At 43.8% G+C, this 26,439-nt stretch overlaps 1 protein-coding gene across 2 annotated transcripts in view; it reads left to right on the top strand.

Annotated features, from left to right (window-relative positions):
* Positions 1-26,439, top strand: part of pnpla2 (patatin-like phospholipase domain containing 2) — a 98,125-nt gene that overhangs the window by 32,028 nt on the left and 39,658 nt on the right. For both annotated transcript variants that reach the window (XM_038807480.1, XM_038807479.1), the window contains exons 2-4: positions 3,693-3,925; positions 4,261-4,326; positions 23,132-23,341. In XM_038807480.1, coding sequence (XP_038663408.1) covers positions 3,693-3,925; positions 4,261-4,326; positions 23,132-23,341 — 509 coding nt within the window. The remainder of the gene's footprint in view (positions 1-3,692; positions 3,926-4,260; positions 4,327-23,131; positions 23,342-26,439) is intronic.

Here is a 26,439-nt window from a genome sequence, read left to right as displayed (position 1 = left end):
GTTTTCGGTACCCAAATGAACCACAACAATTGAACCCGTCCTCTCCCACTCCCAAGTTCCTCTTTAGCCTGAGGTGATGCCCTTGACCCTGGCACCAGGCAGACAACACAGCCTTCAGAGCCGCTCTCTGCTGCAGAAAACTGTATCTATCCCCCCTAACTGTACTGTCCCCTACTACAACTCCATCTCTTTAACACTCTCTTCCCCCCCCCCCCCCCCCCCCCCCCACCTCCCACCTCCCATCACCAACATGAATGGACTCCCTGCATAATGCTGCCACGGTCAATGAGCTAAAACACCCCGTACTCTTGTCCTCACAAGCTGCAAGGTGCTTAAACCTGTTTGACAGTTACAAAGGCCAAGGCTCTTCCAGTGGATACCAATACCTGCCTCACTCACAATCGCACCTTCCTGTCCATCACCATACACCAGAGTGGAAGTAACTAGTCTAAGACTGCCTCCTCTAACAAAGGGACCAGGTAACCTATCCCCCCTCTCTGATGCATTGCAGTATCGGTAACTCAGACTTTGGCTCATCAACTCTGAGCCAAGGTTCCTCAAGCCAAAGACATTGCCCATGTGGATACTGTGTATCACACAGGTGTCCACCAGCTCCCACCTGCTACAGGTGCAACAGATCACCTGCCCTGCCACCTTTGCTGTGTTTGATTTAACAAATTGTGTTTAGAAATATCACACCATCATTATTTGTAGTTGTTTCAAGTGATTTAATTAATTTAAGCTACAAATTTTCATACACTAATTGTATTTCCCCAGTACCCATTTAAACTAGCGCCCTATTTTAGAGCAAAAGAAACTTAAACTCACTTAACCTATCTGCTCACCTAATTAATGTTTTTGGGCTTCAGCGCTCCAGTCCTGCTATTGGTCTCCAGCTCCTTGTCTCGGATTGTTCCTGTTTTGTAAAGGGCCAGAACAGCTGTTGGTCGTTCTGGGTGAGTGTGCTTAACACTCAATTTGGCTCTGTTTCTTTACTTAGCTCTGGAGTCGCCAGGTATTGTTAAGATACCGCCACAAGTTCAAGGTGAAGTTCAAAGCAATAAAACCATACACCAATTAGTAAGTTCAAACAACTGAGTTTATTATAATACAATTATAATAACTATCCATGCACACGCTAGAAGGATTAAACTATTCCTACCGCTAGATAAACTAATACTTATCTCAAAGGAACTGCCGGGTCAGGGAACAAGGCCTCTTGCTCTGCTCTGGTCTGCAGACTTCAGGTTGGTATAAGTTAAAAGGGGTCAGGAGTGTCTCTCTCTGGTAGCGATCGTTGTGAGACACTTACTTGCTGGCGGCTGCTGTCCGAACCTCTCTCTCTCTCCTTCAGGGTCTTCTTGGCAAAAGCTGGTCGAGGTGCTGGTCCACGGAGGAGTGCTGGTCAAGGAGAGAGGAGGGCTGGACAAGAAGACTGAACCATGTGTGGGACCTGTCTTTTATAGGTCCCAGGGATCTGTGCCCTTTTGGGCGGACTCCCTTACCTGCTCAGAATCGATTGGGTTTCTTCCCAATCGATATGTTTGAATCCCCCCAATACTGAGGCTGTTCCTTAGCTACTGGGCGGGCTTTCAGGCTCTTTGTTTTCGAATCCTGCTGGTGCCTGAGTGTCTGGTATCCTTTACAATGTTGCAGTTACTTCCCCATTTGTGTCGAATGTCTCTGGAATCGTTCCATTAACATGCAAACTCGGAGATTGCCTCATTAGTATGCGGAATGTTCGTTTCGGTGCTGTCTGCTTTCTGAGCAGACAGAATCCACACCTGCTAGGTGCAGCCTGCTGGTGCTGCAAACATTGTTCATTTTATCCTATATGCTTTGCGTTCCTCCATTTTCTATTTAGGGAACGGCCAACTTCGGTGGCTACACAGCACCTCCTCCGTCGGTGCACCGAATTGCCTCATTTACCAAATCCCCAAACTTGCAATGTGTCTCAAGCTGCACTCAGCCATGAGCTGCTGCACTTAGCAATTTATTTTCAATTGCTCTGCAAGGCTGGAAAATGTGGGTTCACAATGCCACTGCACTTCCTGATTTGGATTTATATTTGTTAGCATCCATTAGTTGTTGACTCCATTCTACTGATGTAATAGTCTATGCTGAATGGCAGCAGCCTGCTCCCGGGCATGTTTCAAAGCACTTTTCTGGAAATTGGCAGCAGAATGACTGGAAAAATAGGCCAAATGCTTCAAATATGCCAACATACCCTGGATGGGAGCTTTGTAAAAGGCAAAATAAATGCAGGGATTGTTGTGGACTTGTTCTATTTTTGTATTTCAGTACAATAACAGGCTAAAGTTGGACTGAGTTAGCACTATGTCAGCGCTTGTGGAATTCTATCTGTGGTCAATCAGTCCAGGACTCCACCCAGAACTATTTTGCACAGTTACAGCAGGAGGCGTTAGTAACCACAGTGTGAGGTCTTTGGGTCTTGGAGTGTATCTCCTTGAATTCAGGCAGTCAAGCTTGCTGAAACAATGTAAACAAAGAGCACCAGAAATGTAGAATGTATTGATTAATAAATGGCCTTTTCCTGTTCTTTATTCCATTAAGGGGTGGCACAATAGCACAGTGGTCAGCACTGATGCTTCACAGTGCCAGGGTCCCAGTTTTGGCTTGGGTCACTGTCTGTGCGGAGTCTGCACGTTCTCCCCGTGTCTGCGTGGGTTTCCTGTGGGTGCTCCATTTCCTCCCACAAATCCCGAAAGCCGTGCTTGTTAGGTGAATTGGACATTCTGAATTCTCCCTCAGTGTCCCTGAACAGACGCCGGAGTGTGGCGACTGGGGGATTTTCACAGTAACTTCATTGCAGTGTTAATGTAAACCTACTTGTGACAATAATAAATATTATTATTATTCATTTTGAAGCAAATGCTGAACCAGGGAACACATTGATATTGCAGTAGATCTGAGAAATCATTTTGGCTCATTTATTTAAAGTTTGCGTTGTCTCCTTTATTTTCAGGTTAAACAACTACAGTCATACAATTGCATTTACATGCACGTTTCTCAAAGCCTTAATTTGGTTATTCAACAGATAGTAGTCTTGAAAATGAATGCCTAATTAGAGTGTAAAATTTAGGTAGTATTGTCGAGCTCTTATTTTTTTGTTATTGCCCCACTCCTGATAACTTTACCTAAATGGCCATTATTTATAAGTGATCGTTATTGCTGAGGAAACGTAACTTTTTATGCATGATTATATAGCGAGTGTGCATTTTGTTTGGGATTATCTCTTGCAGATGCCATCTTGCTGGAATGGCTGTGCAAAGATGGGTTCTCCCCTGGAAATGGCCTAACTATTTTTTTCATGAGTGAGCAATGTTAGTGAATATCAAATATTATTTGATAGTAACCTGGCTGGGTCCAATTCTGTTTTCATCCGATGTCAGCATACATGCACTTAAGCAAGGGTGACCAGATATAAACCCACAGCAATGTCTCTTGAATGAATTTCTCCTTCGCAACCCAAGTGTGCTGATGTCACTTTCTGACCAATGTCCTGTTAAGATCAGCTAACAGCAGATACTGGGAATCTACCTTTTAAAAAAAATAGGTCACAGGGTAAGAACACGTGACTGGTAGGACACATGGAAGAATCTTTTGTGGAGGATTTGATAAATTTATGCTGAACTAATGTTTTGTTTCTTTTTTAAAAATCTAATTTTCAGGCGAATCTGGTGCAAATATTATTGACGTTTCCAAAGAAGCACGTAAGAGGTTCCTGGGTCCACTCCACCCTTCTTTTAACTTGATGAAGATAATCCGTAGCCGACTTTACAAAGGACTTCCAGACAATGCACATGAGCTTGCGACAGGTCGACTGGGCATTTCATTGACCCGTGTGTCTGATGGTGAGAATGTTCTAGTGACCGTTTTCAACAACAAAGAGGAGCTTATCCAGGTGATGCATACATTGTTAAATTTGTTCCAGTGTTTCTGCTTGCATGGGAAAGCTTCAAATGTCTCAGAATTTCCCTCTTTGATGCCCAAATCCTGATTTGATTGTGACTATGGGAACAGATACCACATCCATGCACCAGAAGCCAAAAACCTGGTTTCCTTTAATGATTCAAAGAAAGAAGCTTTCTTGACCTGGGCACTCTACCAGTCAAAATACTGCCCTAATCTACCAATTACCCTCGATTTCCAGTAGATTATGAAGGCATAAATTTTGGGCAGCCATAAAAGTTGTATCACTGGCATATCATTAAAAATAACTCTTGATCTGTTTTGCAGGCCTGTATATGCAGCATGTTCATTCCTGTGTACTGTGGACTAATACCACCAATTCTGCAAGGAGTGGTAAGTTGGACTGTTACTGGAAAATATGAGACTGTTGATCTGGAATTTGACCGGGATGATAAAAACATTGTTCAGTATCAAATTGCATGCAAATCCGAGTGGATCTGGGCTTATCTTCCTCTGCATTCCAAACGACGAGTAAGTTGAATTACTACTGTTGTGTGGTTAACTTTCATCTTTTCTTATTTTTCCTTTTTTCTTTTCTATTTTTTCTGCCTCCTTACTAACAGATCAATGGACAGAAGGTATCTTCCAATAACTTGCCCATATTTAGCTGCCTGCACATATATGCGCACACATAAACACACAGAGGAATTATATTTAGTTTTGATGTTTTAAGAGTCCTTTGAGATTCTATTTGCTTTGATGCAGTATCTCTTCAAGAAACTGCAGTTTCAATTCATACAGCAGTTACTTGATTTACTTTATTTGGAAAGGAGCACACACACGCAGGAATTATTGGCAAGTTGCAGCAAATATCACTGCCAGTGCAACCCAGTTCTCAGCTGATGTCCATTCACACATTTCCACCTCGGGCCAAGATATGGTTCTGTCACAGTTTTCTTTCCTTTCCTTATTCAAAAAGGCTTAGGCTAATTGTCGCATCTGAGCCTCCATTCCAGCTTTCACAGACAGGGAATCAATCGCAGGCCTTGTGTCTCAGCTACTCAATGCATTCTTCTGGTAAGCCTTTGTGGAACGTCTGATATTTTTATATTTTCCCTTCCAGACACTAAGCATAAGAATCTGGAGTTTACAAATAGTTACTTGGTAGTATAGAACTTGGGTATTGCCGAAAAGAGAGACATGCTGTTGAAGCTTTTTGTCTTGCACTCATCAGGACAGATGCAAGAGTGCCAAATTTCAAAGGGAGCAACAATTTATACTGTATGAGAAAAGGGTGCTGATTGATTGGTTTCAGCATTGCCATGGAGAATGCACCAGGGAACTATTGTCCCCCATGCTTTTGTTTAATTCATAGAGTCATACAGTTGTATAGAACCTTGGTAAGGCCACACTTGGAATATTGCGCACAATTCTGTTTGTCACACTACCAGAAGGATGTGGAGACTTTGGAGAGGGTGCAGAGAAGGTGTACAGGGATGTTGCCTGGTCTCGAGGGTGCTAGTTATGTGGAGAGACTGAATAGACTCCGACTGTTTTCATTAGAAAGACGGAGGTTGAGGGGTGACCTGATAAAGGTCTGCAAGATTATGAGGCGCATGGATAGAGTGAATGGGCAGGCACTCTTTCCCAGGGTGGAGGGGTCAGTCATCAGGGGGCATAGGTTTAAGGTCCGTGGGGCAAAGTTTAGAGGAGATGTACGAGACAGTTTTTTTACGCAGAACGTGCTGCCACGGGAGGTTGTGGAAGCAGATACATTAATGGCGATCAAAAGACATTTTCACAAACACATGGATAGGATGGGTACCGAGGAATACTGCACAAGGAAGTGCTGAGGGTTTTGGCAAAGGTTGGTATCGGGACTGGTACAGGCTTGGAGGACCGAAAGGCCTGTTCCTGTGCTGTATTGTTCTTTGTTCATCGAGTCATAGATGTTTACAGCACGGAAACAGGTCCAGCTGGTCCATGCCGTCCAGTTTCTATCACTGAGCTAGTCCCACTTGCCTGCATTTGGCCCATATCCCTCTATACCCACCCTGCCCATGTAACTGTCAAACTGCTTTTTAAAGGACAAAATTGTACCCGCCTCTACCACTGCCTCTTGCAGCCCATTTCAGATGCTCACCACTCTCTGTGTGAAGACATTCCCCTCTGGTCTCTTTTGTATCTCTCTCCTCTCACCTTAAACCCATGCCCTCTAGTTCTAGACTCCTTTACCTTTGGGAAAAGATGTTGACTATCTACCTTAGAATCATATAATTTACAGTGCTGAAGGAGGCCATTTGGCCCATCGAGTCTGCACTGGCCCTTGGAAAGAGCACCCCACTTAAGCCCAAACTTCCAACCTAGCCCCGTAAACCAGTAACCCCACCTAACCTTTTTGGACACTAAGGGCAATTTAGCATAGCCAATCCACCTAACCTGCACATCTTTGGACTGTGGGAGGAAACCAGAGCACCCTGAGGAAACCCACGCTGACACGGGGAGACTCTGCACAGACAGTGACCCAAGCCGGGAACCGAACCTGGGACCCTGGAGCTGTGAAGCAGCCTTATCGGTGCTCCTCATTATTTTATAGACCTCCATAAGTTCACCCCTACGCTCCAGGTAAAAAAATGTCCAAGCCTATCCAGCCTCTTCTTATAACTCAGACCATCAAGTCCTGGTAGCATCGTCGTAAATCTCTTCTGCACTCTTTCTAGTTTAACAATATCCTTTTCTATAATAGATTGACCAGAACTGAACACAGTATTCCATGTTTGGTCTTACCAATGTCTTGTACAACTTCAACAAGACGTCCCAACTCCTATATTCAATATTCTGACCAATAAAACCTAGCATGCTGAATGCCTTCTTCACCACCCTATCCACCTGCGACTCCACCTTCCAGGAGCTATGAACCTGTATTCCTAGATCTCTTTGTTCTGTAACTGTCCCCAACTCCCTACCATTAATTGAATCCGTCCTGCCCTGATTTGATCTACGAAAATGCATCACTTCACATTTACCCAAATTAAACTCATCTGCCGTTCATATTAAACTCCATCTACCATTCATGGTAAACCCCATCTGCAATTCAAATGGAACATGCCCGTTGCTTTCTCCATGGTCATCCCCATCCACACCCCCCCCCCCCCCCCCCCCCCCCCCCCCCACCAGCCAATCAGAGCTGACTTGAAAACTAATCAGCATTCCTTTGTCATGACATGTTCATTGTTGCCTTTTTAAATTAAATAGAAGTGTAAGGTCAGTAGTTCCAAGGTGCATTCTCCATGGTAATGCCTCAATCAGTCAATTTACAACCAATCAGCACCCTTTTCTCATGCAGTTAATTAATTGCTCTTTTTGAAATTTTGCCTTCTTGCATCTGTACTGATGAGAGCAAGATGAAAAACTTCAGCAGCATGTCTTTTTTTTAGCAATCCTCAAAATTTGGAGTTCTGAGAGTTTGTGCTAGTTTTTTTGGTGCAATTACATGTACCTCGAGGATCTACCCTTCTATTCTGCATCTATGTTCTGCCCATTGGCGGTGACATTTGAGAAAATAATATTAGTTTTTATATGTATGCTGACAACATCCAGCTTTACCTCACCACCACATCCTCCACTGTCTCTCTCCAACTTGTCAGGTTGCTTACCTGACATCCGGTAGAGAATGAGCAGAAATTTCCTCCAACTAAGTATTGGGAAGACCAAAGCCATTGAACTCTGTTCCCTAGCTACCGACTCCATCCATGCCCATGGCAACTATCTTAACCAGACCCTAAGTTGGTGTCATGTTTGAACCTCAGACAAGCTTCCAGTCACACATTCTATCACGCATTTGTGCCATAACTAAGATCGCCTAATGTCACCCCGACGCCATCCTGCCTGAGCTCACCTGCTGCTAAAGTCCATGCCTTTGTTACCTCAGGACATGACTTTTCCAGTGCACCTCTAGCCATCCTTCCTCTTTCTACCCTCTTGAGGTAATTTCCTTAAGCCCCAAGTCTCATTCAACCTTCTCTCTTCTGTTCACTAAACTACAGTGGTTGCGACAACAATGCCTCGATTTTAAAAATTCTAGTGTTTTGTTTCAAATTCCTCTGTTGCCTTGCTCCTCCAGTTCTCTGCGACATTGCCAGGACTCCATCTTTTGGCCTTATGAGCATCCTCGATTGTAGCCACTCTACCATTGCTGGCTTGCACTTGCTTTGTAACATGACATGGAGCAAGGTGTGGCAGTTAAAGTCTGAAGTTAACTAGCTACATTTGTTTCCAGACCAAACTAAGCCTTGAAAATCTCTTCCTAAACCTCTTCACCTCTCTGCCTCGCTTTTCTCCTTTATATAAATCATTTTAAAACATGGTAAAACATCCCAAGGCACCACACAGGATCGTTGGCAAACAGAATTTGACACCAAGTCACGTGAGGAGATGTTAGAGTAGGTAACCAAAAGCTTTGTCAAAGAGGTAGATTTTATGGATAATTTTAAGATTTAAAATTTGTTTTTCTAAAGACAGAGAATTAATTTCAGTTAGTCTTCCCACAGTCTTCTCTGTGAATTTTCAATATGGAGAAAAGCCTTCTCCTTTCTTGTATACAATTTTTAAACCACCTGGTTGCTGGAATTTTGCCAGGTGTATGTCATTCTGCTAATATACAAAGTATTTTCTGTCACCTATTTGCATACAGATTGAATGCTCACTTTACTTCCACTGCAAAATGCATAGATCTTACAACTTGCTTATTGTGAAGATTGAAACTACTTTTAGTTGACACCTTTAATCATTTAATCTTCCTATCATTCTGTATCTTGTCCTTCTCTGCCTGCTTTTCAAATTTATATTTTCCATAAACCTCCTCTGGTCACTCAATCCTCTCCTCTCTGTGCTACATTTCTGACTGTTCCATTATTTATCCTTGTGAAGTTTGTCAATGCCTCTCTTTGCCCAGAGGCTTTATCCATCTTCAAAACTTTCTCAGTGCCCCTCACCAACCCATAACTCCATGATTCAACTACATGATTTCTATCCTTTCTCAGCTTCAGAATCTTGCTCAAAGTTACGAAATAGATTATTGGCTAATGACCAATTATTAAGCATATTCAAGTGTAATCTTGGGAATATTCAGTGAATTGGAAAGAAAGTGTCCTCAGAAACATAATCCATGGAATCTAATATATCAGGAGACAGTGGTGTAGTGGTAATATCACTGAACAAGTAATCCAGAGGACCAGGCTAATGCTGGGGATACAGGTTCAAATCCCACCACAGCAGACCAGTGGAATTTAAATGTAATCAATGAAACGATCTGGAATTGAAAATTATTTAGGTGGCACGGCAGGAAATTGGTTAGCGTTGTTGCTTCACACCTCTAGTGTCCCAGTTTCGATTCCTGACTTGGGTCACTGTCTGTGTGGAGTCTGCACTTTCTCCCCATGTCTGCGCGGGTTTCCTCCAGGTGCTTTTTCTCCCACCGTCCAAAGATGTGCAGGTTAGGGGGATTGGCCATGCTAAATTGCCCTTAGTGTCCAAAAAGGTTAGGTGGGGTTACTGGGTTACAGAGGTGTGGGCTGAAGTAGGGTGCTCTTTCTAAGGCTGATGCAGACTCGAATGGCCTCCTTCTGCACTGTAGATTCTATGATATCGATGATCTGTGCTGCTGCCAATGAATTGTGATTTTTTTTTGTGTGTGATTTAATGGTTTAAGGCTTTCATGAATGACTGAACGTGTGAAACTAATGAGATCTAACTTAGCTCCTAACTTGAACTGCAGTAACATGTGCTTAACCACAATGTTATGCAACAGTGCACAGGTTCTGAGAAAATTATTTCTCAGTAAATGTCCTGTTATTATTCCGATCCTGTTCCAACTTGTATGAAATTTGATAGTATTGTCAATCTTTCCTCTCCCACATTAATATGTGTGTAAACTCTGCAAGCCAATTGGGCCTTCAACTTCCTGCAATATCAAATTATTTATGAAAGTTTGTTTAAAGCTCTTAACTTTGAAGGGGTTTAAGTTTAGCATGAGTCATTGTGTAAACCATTCCAGCTTCACTCTCACTATTGGATGTTAGTTAATCCGCTCATATGCACAGTAGCCTTGTGCATTCCATGGTGTTTTTTATCTCTCTTTTATTGAGGGCAGGTTGGCTTATGTCAAACGACATAGCCTTGGTAGAGTACAAAGTGCCTTTCTGACCTAATATCTATCTCGGTAGCTTGTCCTCCATGTCTGCATTATGCTTTGTCACTAATCTCTCCAACAGATAATGTGAACAGCCAGTATTGAATGTAGTTATTTATTTATTTATTTTTTTAGTTAGGAGGGACTAGCCACCTTTCATTTTAATTTAAAAGCTCTCTTGCTAGAGCAGGACTTGCCAAACAATTTAAGTTTCCAGCAGCTCGCTAAAGTGCCGTTCTTCATGAGGGTACATGAACCACAATGACAACTTGCATTTATCGGGACTCTTTCTTTAAAATTTAGAGTACCCAATTTTTTTTCCAATTAAGGGGCAATTTATCGTGGCTAATTCACCTACCCTGCACATATTTTTGGATCGTGGGGGTGAGACCAACACAGACATGGGAAGAATGTGCAAACTCCACACGGACAGTGACCCGAGGCCGGGATTGAACCCGGGTCCTCGGTGCCGTGAGGCGGCAGTGCTAACCACTGTGCCACTGTGCTGCCCTGTCTAGACTCTTCAACATTGTGAAACACCTCAGGATTTTTTTGTTACGAGATCGAAGAAAGATCGAACAGTGAACTTGAATCATTAGTGGACAAAATAATAGAAAGCATCCTGAAATAAAGGTCAGGGAAATAACCAGGAGAGGCACAATGTGGCTGTATAAACATTAGATTTTACTTGACAAATCTCTGAGCATATAATTGAGTTCATTAAACTTGGAATATGGGAATTACAAGGTAAAAAAAACACAGCATGAGAGATGTTTTAGAAGTTAAGGGACAGTGTCAACATAGGTAAGAGATGGGCAGCACTGGGACCCGTTCTGATATCCTGAAGGGTCAGTGACCAGGCTTCCAAAATTTGTCAGTGACATCAATAGTGACGTTATAACTAATTGGAAACAACTGGGATAGTTACAGTGAGATACAGATTGTTTGGTGATTGAGTTTAAAAGAAAGCAAAGTTTCTGAATGTAATAAAATGAGCGATCCAGCCAGATGCACAATATAGAATGGGAAGAAAATAAGAGTATGTGGTTCTTTGAATTTGAGTTATTTTTGTTCAAATTTGTAAGTCACAGCTCGGCCTGCAGCCGGATTCTTGCCTCATAAAGTTCAAGCCCCATATCAGGACTTGAGCAAATAATCCAGTCTTCAGTGTGGTACTGAGGAGTGCTGCACTGTTGTTGGGGAAACAAACACTTTTCAATGAGGCATTAAACTGAGGCACTGTTTACTTGCTAAATTGGACACATTTGAAGAACGGCAAGAGAGATTTCCAAGTTTCCTGACTAACATCTATCTGTCAACTGACACGATTAAGGAAACCGATATCTGATTATTTATGTCCTTGCTGTTGTGAGGTCTTATGTACAGATTTGCTGAGGGTTTTACTTGCATAACAATGGAAACTGCAATTCATTGGCTGTAATACACTTTTGGGAAGCTCTGAGGTTATAAAGGATAATGTCTGTTCTTTGTTAAAGTGCAATCAGTTTTTGTGTTTTCCGTTTACTACTGAAATTGATACAGTTAACCATAAATTGGACTTTATTTATTTCATTCCTGTTCTTTTACTTCAACCTGTATTGTACATCTGACTAGGTAGCTAATATGGGCATCTGCTTTCCAGCAATCTTTGAACTGGCGATCAGGAAGTATGGGCGATATCATTAAGTGAAGAACCTTCCAAGTGTTGTTTAATTTTTCCATCTTGTTCTATCTCTGCTCGACAGTTTTCCCAAACAGATTAGCCAAAATCAACAATTTACTTTGTGAGAAAACGAGGAGTAAAACTGGAACCATGTCGACCTGTTGGCACACCAATTATTTCCTTTGTGAATCTTGTGCATTTAAAACAAATGAAATCCCTGTTTGAACTGGATTTGCTGACTGCTGTTTAATTCCGAATACAAGCAAAAGCAAATGGCTGCTTGCCAGTGCGGATGACTGGTGCTTCAGCTGACAAAGGCTTGCATCCAATGACAAACAAAAAGTGAACTAAAGCATTCGAAATTCAGCATGATGTAAACTTTCAGCCTTACTGCCTGTGTGCATTTTTGCTGTCAATCTAATGCTAGTTTTAATAAAGTAGCCTCTAATAATACATGCCTCAGGACAGATGTTTCTTATACTGGAAATAATGTATTGCACATGCAATATGCAAATCGGGGGATAAAGCTCCCTACCTCACTTGCATAGCAGTAAATTTAACGCCAATCCGGTGTCGCTGTTCAGTGGGTTAATGCCTTTTCTAATTATCTTGCTCTTGAAATAACTAAAACATAAGGGTCATTGCTTGTAACTGCTGAAACACATGATGAAGCCTTCTGTCAAGATATTAACTGGTTAAGACTTTAGTAATGAAAGACATGCATTTCCACAGCACCTTTCATAACCTTGGGACTTCCCAAAGTGTTTTACAGCCAATTAAGTACTTTTCAAGTTCAGTGACTGTTGTAAAGTAGCAAACACAGTGGCCTATCCCATGGGAATCAATGCTGGGTCCCTCGCTGTTTGTAGTGTACGTTAATGATCTGGGCGTGAGCGTAGAGTGCATGATCAGTAAGTTCGCAGATGACACAAAAGTTGATGATGTGGTAAGTAGTGAGGTGGAAAGCCTTAGATTACAGGATGATATAGATGGGCTGGTTAGATAGGCAGTACAGTGGCAAGTGGAATATAACCCTGAAAAGTGTGAGGTAATGTAATTTGGGAGGACCAACAAAGCAAGGGAGTATACAATGAATGGTTGGATCCTAGGAAGTACATAGGATCAGAAGGGCCTTGGTATGCATGTCCATTTGACCTTTATTAGCCGAGGCTTGGATTTTAAAATAGGGAGGTTATGATGGAGCTGAATAAAATACTGGTTAGGACATAACTGGAGTACTGTGTGCAGTTCTGGTCACCACACTATAGGAAGGAAGTGATTGCAGAGGAGATTTGCCAGGTAGTTAGTTGCCTGGGATGGAGCACTCCCACTTTCAGTCTGGGCTAGGGTTAGGGATGTGTCTTCCCGGCAGAAAAAAAAGCTCGAGGGAGACCTCATCGAGGTGTATAAAATTGAGGGGCACATATAGGGTGGTTAAAAAGGAACCTTTCCTCCCACAGGATCGATCAATAACCAGGGGACATAGATTTAAGATAAGGGGCAGGAGGTTTAGAGGGGATATGAGGAAAAACTTTTTCACTCAGAGGGTGTGGAAATCTGGAACTACTGCCTGAAAGGGTGGTAGAGACGGAAACCCTCACAACATTTAAAAAGTCTTTAGACAGGGCGGCATGGTGGTGCAGTGGTTAGCACTGCTGCTTCTCAACGCTGAGGACGAGGTTCGATCCTGACCCCAGGTCACTGTCTGTGTGGAGTTTGCACAAGATACAAGTAGTGACGGGCAAGCTAACGGGGCTAAAGGTAGACACGTCTCCTGGCCCTGATGGAATGCATCCCAGAGTGCTAAAAGAGATGGCTAGGGAAATTGCAGATGCACTAGTGATGATTTACCAAAATTCACTAGACTCTGGGGTGGTCCCGGTGGATTGGAAATTAGCAAACATGACACCACTGTTTAAAAAAGGAGGTAGGCAGAGAGCAGGAAATTATAGGCCAGTGAGCTTAACTTCGGTAGTAGGGAAGATGCTGGAATCTGTCATCAAGGAAGAAATAGCGAGGCATCTGGATAGAAATTGTCCCATTGGGCAGACGCAGCATGGGTTCATAAAGGGCAGGTCGTGCCTAACTAATTTAGTGGAATTTTTTGAGGACATTACCAGTGCAGTAGATAACGGGGAGCCAATGGATGTGGTATATCTGGATTTCCAGAAAGCCTTTGACAAGGTGCCACACAAAAGGGTGCTGCATAAGATAAAGATGCATGGCATTAAGGGTAAAGTAGTAGCATGGATAGAGGATTGGTTAATTAATAGAAAGCAAAGAGTGGGGATTAATGGGTGTTTCTCTGGTTGGCAATCAGTAGCTAGTGGTGTCCCTCAGGGATCCGTGTTGGGCCCACAATTGTTCACAATTTACATAGATGATTTGGAGTTGGGGACCAAGGGCAATGTGTCCAAGTTTGCAGATGACACTAAGATGAGTGGTAAAGCGAAAAGTGCAGAGGATACTGGAAGTCTGCAGAGGGATTTGGATATGTTAAGTGAATGGGCTAGGGTCTGACAGATGGAATACAATGTTGACAAATGTGAGGTTATCCATTTTGGTAGGAATAACAGCAAACGGGATTATTATTTAAAACGATAAAATATTAAAGCATGCCGCTGTGCAGAAAGACCTGGGTGTGCTAGTGCATGAGTCACAGAAAGTTGGTTTACAGGTGCAACAGGTGATTAAGAAGACAAATGGAATTTTGTCCTTCATTGCTAGAGGGATGGAGTTTAAGACTAGGGAGGTTATGCTGCAATTGTATAAGGTGTTAGTGAGGCCACACCTGGAGTATTGTGTTCAGTTTTGGTCTCCTTACTTGAGAAAGGACGTACTGGCACTGGAGGGTGTGCAGAGGAGATTCACTAGGTTAATCCCAGAGCTGAAGGGGTTGGATTACGAGAAGAGATTGAGTAGACTGGGACTGTACTCATTGGAATTTAGAAGGATGAGGGGGGATCTTCTAGAAACATATAAAATGATGAAGGGAATAGATAGGATAGATGCGGGCAGGTTGTTTCCACTGGCTGGTGAAAGCAGAACTAGGGGGCATAGCCTCAAAATAAGGGGAAGTAGATTTAGGACTGTGTTTAGGAGGAACTTCTTCACCCAAAGGGTTGTGAATCTATGGAATTCCTTGCCCAGTGAAGCAGTTGAGGCTCCTTCATTAAATGTTTTTAAGGTAAAGATAGATAGTTTTTTGAAGAATAAAGGGATTAAGGGTTATGGTGTTCGGGCCGGAAAGTGGAGCTGAGTCCACAAAAGATCAGCCATGATCTCGTTGAATGGTGGAGCAGGCTCGAGGGGCCAGATGGCTTATTCCTGCTCCTAGTTCTTATGTTCTTATTCTCCCCGTGTCTGTGTGGGTTTCATCCCCTTAACCCAAAGATGTGCAGGTAGGTGGATTGGCCATGTTAGATTGCCCCTTAAATGGAAAAAAAAATGAATTGGGTGCTTTAAATTTAAAAAAAAGTATTTAGATGAGCACTTGAAATGCCATAGCATACAAGGTTATGGGCCAAGTGCTGTAAAATGGGGTAGAGTAGATGGTTAGCATGGACACGGTGGGTCAAAGGGCCTTTTTCTGTGCTGTAAAAACTGTATGACTCATTTGCACTCAGCAAGTTCCACAAACAGTAATAAGATAATGACCAGATAATCTGCATTTTAATGATGATGGTAAATATGAGCTTGGACACTTAGTGGAAATCATTTATTTCAGTACAGTATACCCTCAGTGAGTATTAGCCTAGGTTTTGTACTTGATTCTCTGGAGTTGGGACTTGAATCCACTCCCTTAAGAATGAGATGCATTATTGGCATCGAACCATGGCTAAATTGTCCCAGATTTGAACCTTGCTGCAGTTGGAGTTATCTGATTATGGGCAAAGTTTTTGTAATAGTGAATCAATTTGTCTTGACACTCCTGGATTAAGGGCGAAAAGGGGTTTTGGCCTCTTAACACTATTCAACCACTTTAATAGGAAGTAAACATTTGAGAATAGGATTGCGCTCAAATGTGATGCCTCCTCTTCAGCCCCAACACTATCGAAGCAGTACACCAGAAATATCCCGTCTCTTTCAGAGAACAAATGTCACAAAACTGATGGGAAAAGTAGGATTTACCCTTAAATACATTTGCATTTATCTCTGAAATGTTGCAGAGGGTTCAGGATGTTTAGAAATCACATGGAATGGCAATTAAACCAGTTATTTTTCTGTTAATTACAAATAGTTTATTTACAGAAATACCAAATCTGATTTTTTTAAAAACAGCTAGGTTAGAAAAAATGCTGTTGAATTTAAGCTGTGATGGAAATTTGCACTGTTTTCAACCAACTGCAGTCATGTACTACAACTATGAAATGCTGCCGTTGTTTATCTTGACCAACAGTAACTTCCATTGAGTTTTCTGTGCACTTCACTTCATGGGCAGCCAATAGTGGATCTTACAATGACCGTGTTTAGTTTGGTTTGCAGGAGAGCAGTGTTCATGAGCAGCTCCCTACTTCCACCACAATAAGTTTATCCTCTTATTCCTGGAATAAGTGAGACCGTTACAGTAGCATAAATGTGGAGAGTCAGTACAAGTGCACCATTCTACAAGATTGGTGTTAGCTGATATTTGCTTCTACCCAGTTGTACTCTTGGATCATGCTGGTTTAGCTCACTGGGCTAAATCGCTGGCTTTTAAAGCAGGCCAGCAGCACGGTTCGATTCCCGTACCAGCCTCCCCGGACAGGCGCCAGAATATGGCGACTAGGGGCTTTTCACAGTAACTTCATTGAAGCCTACTCGTGACAATAAGCGATTTTCATTTCATTTCATTTCGTGTTTACTAACTATGGATTTAAAAAAACCTTGAATATATATGGCCTTGTGCAAAAATATTTTTTTTGTGGCATGTAAGCATCGCTGGCAAGGCTAGTATTTGCCTCCTGTCACTAATTACCCTTGAACTGAGTGGCTTGCTAGGCCATTTCAGAGGATGATTGGTATGGATCTGGAGTCACATGAAGGCCAGACCAGGCAATGACAGCAGATTTCCTTCCCTAATGGCCATTAGTGAATCAGATGGGTTTTTACAACAATCTGGTCGCTTCACGGGCAACATCGCTGAGATTGGCTTTGTAACGGCACATTTATTGCTTGAATATAAATTTCATCAGCTGCCATGATGGGATTTGAACCCATTTCCCCAGAGCAATAGTCTGGGCCTTTGGATTACTGGTCGAGTGACATTACCGCAATGCCACCTAATCCCCACAAGGTCAAATAATAATAATATTAATTAATAATAGTTTTTATTAAGTGTCACAAGTAGGCTTACATTAACACTAAAATGAAGTTACTGCGAAAAGCCCCTAGTCGCCACATTCCGGTGCCTGTTCGGGTACACTGAGGGATAATTCAGAATGCCCAATTCACCTAACAAGCACGTCTTTTGGGACTTGTGGAGACACCGCACAGATAGTGATCCAAGCTGACAATTGAACCCGGGTCCCAGGTGCTGTGAAGCAACGGTACTAACCACTGCTACTGTACCACCCAAATAGCTATATGCAATTCTCCCCATAAACTTCAAAGCTAATTTGTGGCAGGTTTTTCAGGCGGTTTCCCGCCGGTGAGTTCCCCACCACTATTCAATGACACTTAGTCACTTTTGTGGGCCTTGTGGAGTTTTCTCACTGGTTTAGCCCACACTTTCGGGCTGGATTCTCCGCCGTCAGGATGCTCCGTTTTTGCCGGCAACCCGGGGATTTCGACGGCGTGCTTGCAACCAGAAATCTGGCGCGGCAGGACGGAGAATCCAACCCGTAGAAATTTTCTTAGCACGGGGAGCTGAACTCCCGAGGTTGGGCTCATGTTATCCCTCAGTGTACCAGAACAGGCACCGGAATGTGGCGACTAGGGCTTTTCGCAGTAACTTCATTTTAGTGTAATGTAAGCCTACTTGTGACACTTAATAAAAACTATTATAATTAATATATTCTTATTTGACCTTGTGGGGATTAGGTGGCATTGCGGGTAATGTTCACTCGACCAGTAATCCGAGGTTGGGCTGCCATTTTGAAAGGGTGCCCCGCTCTCTAAGGAGCTTGTGGGTCCCAGCCCCCACCCCATGGGCAATGTAACCCCCCCACACACATGGGCAACTACCCCACACACCCCAAGTGAGAACACCCCCGCTATTGGGTTCCTGGGGGCACCCCTTCTTCAGGACCCCTCAGGCCCCTGACACTCCCCAACCTCCCTGAGGACTCCCTACTTACCTGCCCTTGCAAACCCCACCACTCCTTTCATGGCCCACTCACCCCCTTGCCGGACACCTGGGCAGTGCCAGGGTGGCAGTGCCAAGGTGCCAGCATGGGCAATGCGTAGGTGCCCATGTTCCAGGGGGAGGGCCAGGTGGTTACCTGTGCTGACCCTGACACCCCGGGGATCTCCGATGGCCCTGGAGACTCCCAGGTACCGTTTTCGCCTGTTCACGTTGTGTGGACCAGTGACTGACAGGCGCTCGGCTGTGGTCTCGTGGGGAGGGTGGTGGATCCCGTGTTGCGGTGGATACCGGGTAAGTTTGCCGAAGTCGATTTAAAACCAGCTTTGGTGCGTGCCGTTTGGTCACACCCCTCTGGGTGTGTTTCAGATTTGAATGCTCGCGGGATTGGGTGAATCCCGCGAGGCGCAAAGACTGCCGGGAAGCCGACGAGGATTGCAGCGTGCTCAAGGAGAGTGCATTGCGGCTCGTGAATCGCGCCCTATGTTTCTTAACTATGGCATATGTATATCTTGGGGACATTGGAATTGACTTAAACTCAATTAGAATCTTGCCCGTTACCTCCTTAACCATCCATTTGAATAGATGGTAAATCAGCAAAGTGGTTGTTGGGATGTAATGTAGGATGAATAGTAATTTGTTTTGTGCTGAGAGTAGGTGAAATGTAAGTTTATTACTGACATCAATGATTTCTCATTGGTGCGCAAACAGAACACATTGCAGAGACTCATTAACTCAAAAGGAACACTTTGACATAATGGCATTATTTCAGGAGATAATTACTTATGTAAAAGATATGGAACAGGGAACTCCTTCAGGACTTTTCTAGTCTCGCTGAATCTAGTGCAAGCAGTTATGGCGACAGGCTTTTATCTCCTAAAGGCGTCCTTGGTAATTGGGTTATTATGTGAAGTTGATACCTGCCTCACTGCATGTAAGAGGTCGTGGGTTATTATCTTCATTTAATAGTTAATACCAGAATTTTAATGTTTAACTCCCTTGAACGTGTATTATAGCAAATGAGCTATATGATAATGTCCTATATACACCGAACACTTTACGCACATTCTTGTTCAATACAGCTCTTCCTTCCTTCCCTAACAGTCCATTCTTGCTTTCTTGTCTTTTTCACCATGCTCTCTGACTTTCTGCACTTTAAACCCCACACCACGGGCGCAACTCTCCCAAAAAATTTCTAAGTTAATTTGTAGTGGGTCTTTCAGGGGGTTTCCCGCCGACGAGTTCCCCACCGCTAGTCAATGACATGTAGTCACTTTTTTGGGCCCTGGGGAGTTTGTCACCGGTTTAGCCCACACTTAGAATTTTTTTCGCACTGGGGAGGTGAACTCCGAGATCCGGCCGCCATTTTGAAGGGGTGCCCCAATCTCTAAGTAAGCTTGTGTGTCACCCCCCCCCCCCCCAACCACACACCACACCACACACACACACAGACACTGCCCATACTTACCTAACCTACACTCTCCACCCTTCAAAACCACTCCTCCACCCTCATTTCATGGTCATGTCCCCCTCACCCCTGACCCTTGGCAGTGCCACCTGGCACAGGCACCCTTGCACTGCTCATGCTAGCTTGGTAGTGCATCCGGTCACCTTGGCAGTGCCAGGGTGGCAATGCCAAGGTGCCAGTGTTCCAGGGGGCATGCTATAGGGAGCCACCCTGTTCTTACCCTGATCGCCTAGGGCTCACCGATGGCCCGGGTGACCCTCCCCCCCCCCCCCCCCCCCCCCCCCCCCCCCCCCAAGTGCCATTCCACCTGGTCCACGTTTGTGTGGATCAGCATTGATCAGTGCCCAGCTGCAGCCCCCCGGGAGGCTGGTGAATCGAAGGAGGCTGGTGGATCCCGTGCAGGTAGATCGGAAACCTATTTCCCAAGCGTCGTTCTGTCCCCGCCCAATTGGGGCGGGGTTCTAACTCTGACGTCTCGCAGGACTTTGGTGAATCCCGCGAGGTGTGGAGGCTGTCGGGAGGCTCACTGCAGACCACTCCTGGGATTCTCTGGCTGTGTTGTACTCTCGCTTGAGAATTGCGCCCAACATTTCTGTTTGTTCTTCTGCACCACAATTTCTTTGTCCTGTCTGTTTCTCTTGATGCAGATTTCCGACCTGCCCTGTAGGGTTAGGGTTAGTGAGAAGCAGATTGCTCCAATTTGTAATAGCAGTTGTTGGATTTGGCCAGGTTTATCCACAAAATAGTTAAATCGTCTCATTTTGATCAGGAGAGTTCATGGGATGTAGTTGTCATGGGAAAATGACACTTTATTGCCATACTTAGTTGCTCTTTAGAAGAACCATTACAGTTGTTTATAGTGACTTGAATACAACTGAGTGGCTCACTTGGCTACTTCAGAGTTGAGAACCAGGCACGCTGGCTTGGGACTAGCTTCACATAAGGGGCCTCACGGTAGCATGGTGGTTAGCATCAATGCTTCACAGCTCCAGGGTCCCAGGTTCGAATCCCGGCTGGGTCACTGTCTGTGTGGAGTCTGCACGTCCTCCCCGTGTGTGCGTGGGTTTCCTCCGGGTGCTCCGGTTTCCTCCCCACAGTCCAAAGATGTGCGGGTTAGGTGGATTGGCCATGCTAAATTGCCCGTAGTGTAAGGTTAATGGGGGGATTGTTGGGTTACGGGTATACGGGTTACGTGGGTTTGAGTAGGGTGATCATTGCTCGGCACAACATCGAGGGCCGAAGGGCCTGTTCTGTGCTGTACTGTTCTATAGTGTTCTATAAAAAAACAAACTGGGTAAAAATTGGAGCATACTCATGAGCAGTTAGATTATTACAAGAATCCAACAGCGTTGTAGTCTAGAACAAATACTGAAATCGAATTCTACTATGATGGGATATGAACACTCTGGATTATTAATCCAGGCCCTGTGACTATTAGTCCAGTAACATAGCTATTACCGATATTTCTTAATTCTTCTCCACCACTGAATGCTTTGTTTTTCTGTTCATTGAACCCGCGGTTTAGGCAGTCCTTTGCCATGATGGGAAGAGGATGTGAAATGACTGGACAAGCTGGTGGTAACTGCCATTTAGCTAACATAGCAGTTATGGCAATGAGGCAGCCACGCAGACTATTCCTCACAATGCTCATCTCATGTACTATTGTTCAGAGTTTGCCAATCCTCAAGACAGTGGCCGGAATTCTCCAGTCATTGCGATTCACGTTTCGCAGCACACCCACACTTACGGGGTTCCCGGCAGCCCAGGTGGTTACAATGGGAAATCCCATTGACCAGCGGCGGGAAGATAGAATCCCGCCGCCAGCGAATGGTGTGCCGCTGACAAAATGCGGCTGGGGGACCGGAGGAAACCCCCAGTGTTTGTTTTGAGTGTTTGCGTTTGGGGCATTCCAATGGGGCCTTCTTTTTCTGCAAATTATTTTCTGTCGACTCTATCAAGTGCGCGGAATTCCTGATTATTGAACTAAGACGCACAATTCGACATGGGTGGTATGTTCAATTTAACTTTGTTACTGAAGACATATTCTGATCCTTTGAACCCGATTTGTTGCTGCTTGGTTCAGTTCAGGTGACTGAAGTATGCAAAAAACCCTTGCAATAATCTAATCTTCCACCATCCTGGCAGTCATATGATACAGTGATAAAGGAATTAACTGGAAATGTGAGTCCTCGGCAGACCTCCCAAGTATTTTTCCAAAATGAAGGGAGGAGTGTACAGGGTTCAATGCTTGGATTGGCATGGGATAACAATTCACCAATGTTGAACAGTAGTATGGTAAATAATTAACCAGGGACCTTGGTGTTACAATGTTGAAATACAGGACATGACTGTCACCCCTGAGTCATACTTTGGAATATAGCATTAGTTCATGGAATAGTACATTCCAGAAAGAGATCATAACTAAGAAACACCTGATAACTCTCTGCTGTTCTGTTTTTAATTTTTATGGGCACATATAGGGGTTCACCACTTATCTCAGGCTTCTCAGAGTTTGTGCACCAGTATCATATGGAATAGATATTTTAGGAGCTCAAGGCCAAAGTGCCACCATGCTAACACACTCCACTTTATTATGTTGGACAAAAAAAGTGTTCATGATGGTTGCTGTACATTTGTCTTGTGATCTCCTCTGAATAGTTGAACGTCAGAAGGTTTGAGGGTTATTGTTGCGTGCAGTCATTATTGTTGCACACATACAGTTCATGCATGAGATGTCTACAGGCTTTCTCAGTGCAGAGATCTCTCTTATTTCATGAACTCATCCACAAACACTAACACCACTTTAAAAGTTGCACTAGTTGTGGCCAGGCTGAAGTGTCTCTTCATTTCCCCTTAAACTGAAGGGGGTAACATGTTGGTAGACAGTCCCGCTGACCCACAGCATCTTGTACAAGAGGCCGGTCTGCATGTGTGAGCCGAGGCATTGGTATCAGCAAACTATTCAATTATGGGGAAAGCCAACTGAGCCTATTGCTGTCCACAGCCGCATGTTTCCTAGCGATGAGGAGTGGGAACCCTGGCTATGATTATTTCTCACGGGGCACATTTACTCTATTTGTCACAGAACTAATTAGCATTTTGAGGTGTCCACTTATTTCTTTGTTAATAACGTTGACCAGGTAAAGCTTGCACACAGGCAAGTATAAGAACATAACAAATAGGACCAGGTCCAGGCCATGCAGCCCCTCCAGCCGGCTTGCCGTTCAACAAGATCTTGGCTGATCTTCCATCTCTATTCTGTTCTCCTGCACTATCCCATGTGTATACAGCTTGCTTAAAAAAATGTAATTATTCCTGAAATTAATAGCAACACATGGTGACCAGAAGAGACAAATTCAGAAGAAGTGGTGTAATCTCCAATTCCTGACATAGTTATGGGTGAACAGTCTGTCTCACAAAATTTATTTGGGGCTGTGTTGGATTGGGGGGAGGGGGTGAGTTGAGACTGCATTTTGGCTTCGGCCCTTTATTATGTTCAAGACCATACAAGGTAACCATTTTAGTCATTGTTCATTGTATTAATCATCTTAAATGTTCTTCTACAATTTTGACATGTATTTTTATTCTTCTCAGCGATATGTCGATGGTGGAATTACAGATAACTTACCTCAGTATGAACTTAAAAACACAATTTCAGTGTCTCCCTTCGCTGGCGAAAGTGACATTTGTCCTCGTGATTGCTCAAGCAATATGCATGAGCTAAGAATAACTAATACCAGCATTCAGTTCAACCTACAGAACTTGTACCGACTTTCCAAGGCATTATTTCCCCCTGAACCAGAGGTAAGAATAAATAAATGAGGACGACGTTCCATTGTGTTTTGTTTTGATATTACAGGGTACTTCAAACCATGATCGGGCCTATTTACAAACTGTGCTGCAGATTCATTAAAAAAAATATTTACAGTACCCAATTATTTTTTTCCAATTAAGGGGTAATTTAGCATGGCCAATCCACCTACTCTGCATTGGGTTGTGGGGGCGAAACCCACGTTGACACGGGGAGAATGAGCAAACTCCACACGGACAGTGACCCAGGGCTGGGATCGAACCAGGGTCCTCGGAGCTGTGAGGTAGCAGAGCTAACCACTGCGCCACCGTGCCGCCCTTGGTGCTGCAAATCCATACAGGAATGCTTCACTTTTTATTTTTTTTATTATAAATTTAGTGTACCCAATCATTTTTCCAATTAAGGGGCAATTTAGAGTGGCCAATCCACCTAGCTTGCACGTTTTTGGGTTGTGGGGGCGAAACCCACAGACATGGGGAGAATGTGCAAACTCCACACGGACAGTGACCCAGAGCCGGGATCGAACCTGGGACCTCAGCGCCGTGAGGCGGTTGTGCTAACCACTAGGCCACCGTGGTGCCCCTGGGAATGCTTCACTTAACCCAACCTCTCCAGAGGATTTGGGCATTCCAATTTTGCACGACATCCACAGAGGTTACATCAGGTTTAAACCTTTTTCTGTTCCAGTGGTTGTGAAACTGTATGCTCTAGGCATGGTGTTGCAAAGATCAGTAAAGCTCCGAATCTTAAACTATAGAAGGACCGCTTTAAATAGGCAACTTTCATCCCAAGGAATCAGAGAATGTCTTGGAATTTGGAAAGTCAGTCTGATCACAGGACCAGTTTCCCTAGCTGAATTGTTAAAGATGGTAACGGGGATAAAATTTCTATTCCTATAGGATCATGTAACATATTCCACTAGTGTGTGATAAAGAACTTTAAATGGTTTTTAATGATGGGGCTCTGCTATAACTTCAGCCACGCTAAGTAGCTTATTTTGTGCGCTGTGCTTTAGTTGAATGTTTTCTTTGTACAAATCGTCAAAAGAAGAAAATGTTCCAGTAATTGGAACGGAATGTCCATGAAATACACCAAGTATTGGTAACTAAAAATAATAGTGTACTATATAGAAAGTACCCTCAATTTGCTGAATTAAAGTGACAGAGGGGTAAAGAACTGGGATATTGAGGGGTAATATTCTGGAGAGCGCAAAATGTTTCATTCTTGATTACTGGGGAGATTCCTGCTAGATGTTCAGACAATTAAACCTGTAATACAGAAATAGTTTTGTCTGAAGGTGATTTATCAAATATAGTACTGCAGAGGAACTAATCTGCTGATTCATTCCTAAAAAGATCCTGTGTGACCTGTCCTATGAATTGTGTGAATCAAATTTGAAACCGTCTGCAGGGAAGGGACCCCACATCCAAGAAATGAGCCATCCTTGGGATGCTTCAGACTTATAAATGATTGATGTTCTCCTGAAGCCTACCTGTGACAATAAAGATTATAGGGGCGGCACGGTAGCACAGTGGGTAGCACTGTTGCTTCACAGCACCAGGGTCCCAGGTTCAATTCCCGGCTTGGGTCACTGTCTGTGCGGAGTCTGCACATTCTCCCTGTGTCTGCGTGCGTTTCCTCTGAGTGCTCCGGTTTCCTCCCACAAGTCATGAAAGACGTGCTGTTAGATAATTTGGACATTCTGAATTCTCACTCTGTGTACCTGAACAGGTGCAAGAATATGGCGACTAGGGGCTTTCACAGTATTTCATTGCAATGTTAATGGAAGCCTACTTGTGACAATAAATATTATTACTATTATTATGTTACGGCTACAACTGTTCCCACATTGGAATAATCATTCATTAACCAACTGCAGCAAAGGTTCTACCATTCCTTGTCCTGAGTTCAGCTCTATTGACGGTTCCTGGAAAAATTTAAGCAAACAAATGTTGGCTGTGATTTTCGCATTAGAATCATAGAATCCCTACAGTACAGATGGAGCATTTGGACTATTGAGTCTGTACCAACTCTCCGAAAGAGCACCCTACCTAGGCCCACACTCCTGCCCTATCCTGTAACCCCAACTAACCTTTTGGACACAAAGGGATAATTTATCATAGCCAATCCACCTAACGTGTACATCTTTGGAGTTGTGGGTGGATAAATTACCTGGACGGGATTGGGGCTAGCTGAGGAGATTGTGGAGACATTGGTGGTGATCTTTCAGGAATCACTGGAAGCAGGGAGGGTTCCCAGAGGACTGGAAAATGACTAATGTAACACCCCTGTTTAAGAAGGGAGGGAGGTTAGAAGATGGGAAATTATAGTCTGGTTAGCCTGATTTGCTCATGGTATGATTTTAGAGCCCATTATTAAAGATGAGATTGCGGAAGTACTTGATAGTGCATGCTAAAATAGGACTGAGTCAGCACAGCCTTCATCAAGGGGAGGTTGTGTCTGACAAATCTGTTAGAGTTCTTTGAGGAGGTAACAAGGACGTTGGACGAGAACTAGTGGACGTGATCTATTTGGTCTGGTGAAGGGTATCTATATTCCTGTTAGGTCAGGCGTTTCAGAATTTTGACCCAGTTGTGATGAAGATTGGCAGGAGCGGAGCGTAGGAGACCTGGAGAGGAAATTGGAGGTGATGGTCTTCTCATGCACCTGCTGCCCTTGGCTGCCTAGGTGCTGGAAGTAATGAGTTTGTGATGTATTGTTGAAGAAGACTTGGAGAGCTGTTGCAGTGCATCTTGTGGATGGTATACACTCAAATCGTGGTGAGCTGGTGGTGGAGGGAATGAATGTTTAAGGTATTGGATTGGCTGACAACCAAACGGGCTGATTCCTGTCAGATGGTGTTGAGCTTCTTGTGTTGTTCGGCCTGCAGTCATCCAGGCAATTGGAGAGTATTCTATCATGCTCATGGTTTGTGCCTTGCTGGTGCTGGACCGACTTTTGGGAATTTCCTTTAGCGTATCTTCACACCCACAATTTTTTTACCTTTTGGGAATAGTGGGGGTATAGTGGAAGGATTCCTGAGCTGATTATCTGCCAGTCGAGCAGTATTATAAACGTCTTTCAGTGACCA

Source organism: Scyliorhinus canicula, chromosome 9 (genome assembly GCF_902713615.1).
Source record: "Scyliorhinus canicula chromosome 9, sScyCan1.1, whole genome shotgun sequence".
Lineage (NCBI taxonomy): Eukaryota > Metazoa > Chordata > Chondrichthyes > Carcharhiniformes > Scyliorhinidae > Scyliorhinus > Scyliorhinus canicula.
The sequence above is the reverse complement of the archived record's forward strand: the minus strand, read 5'-3'. Positions and strand labels throughout refer to the sequence as shown.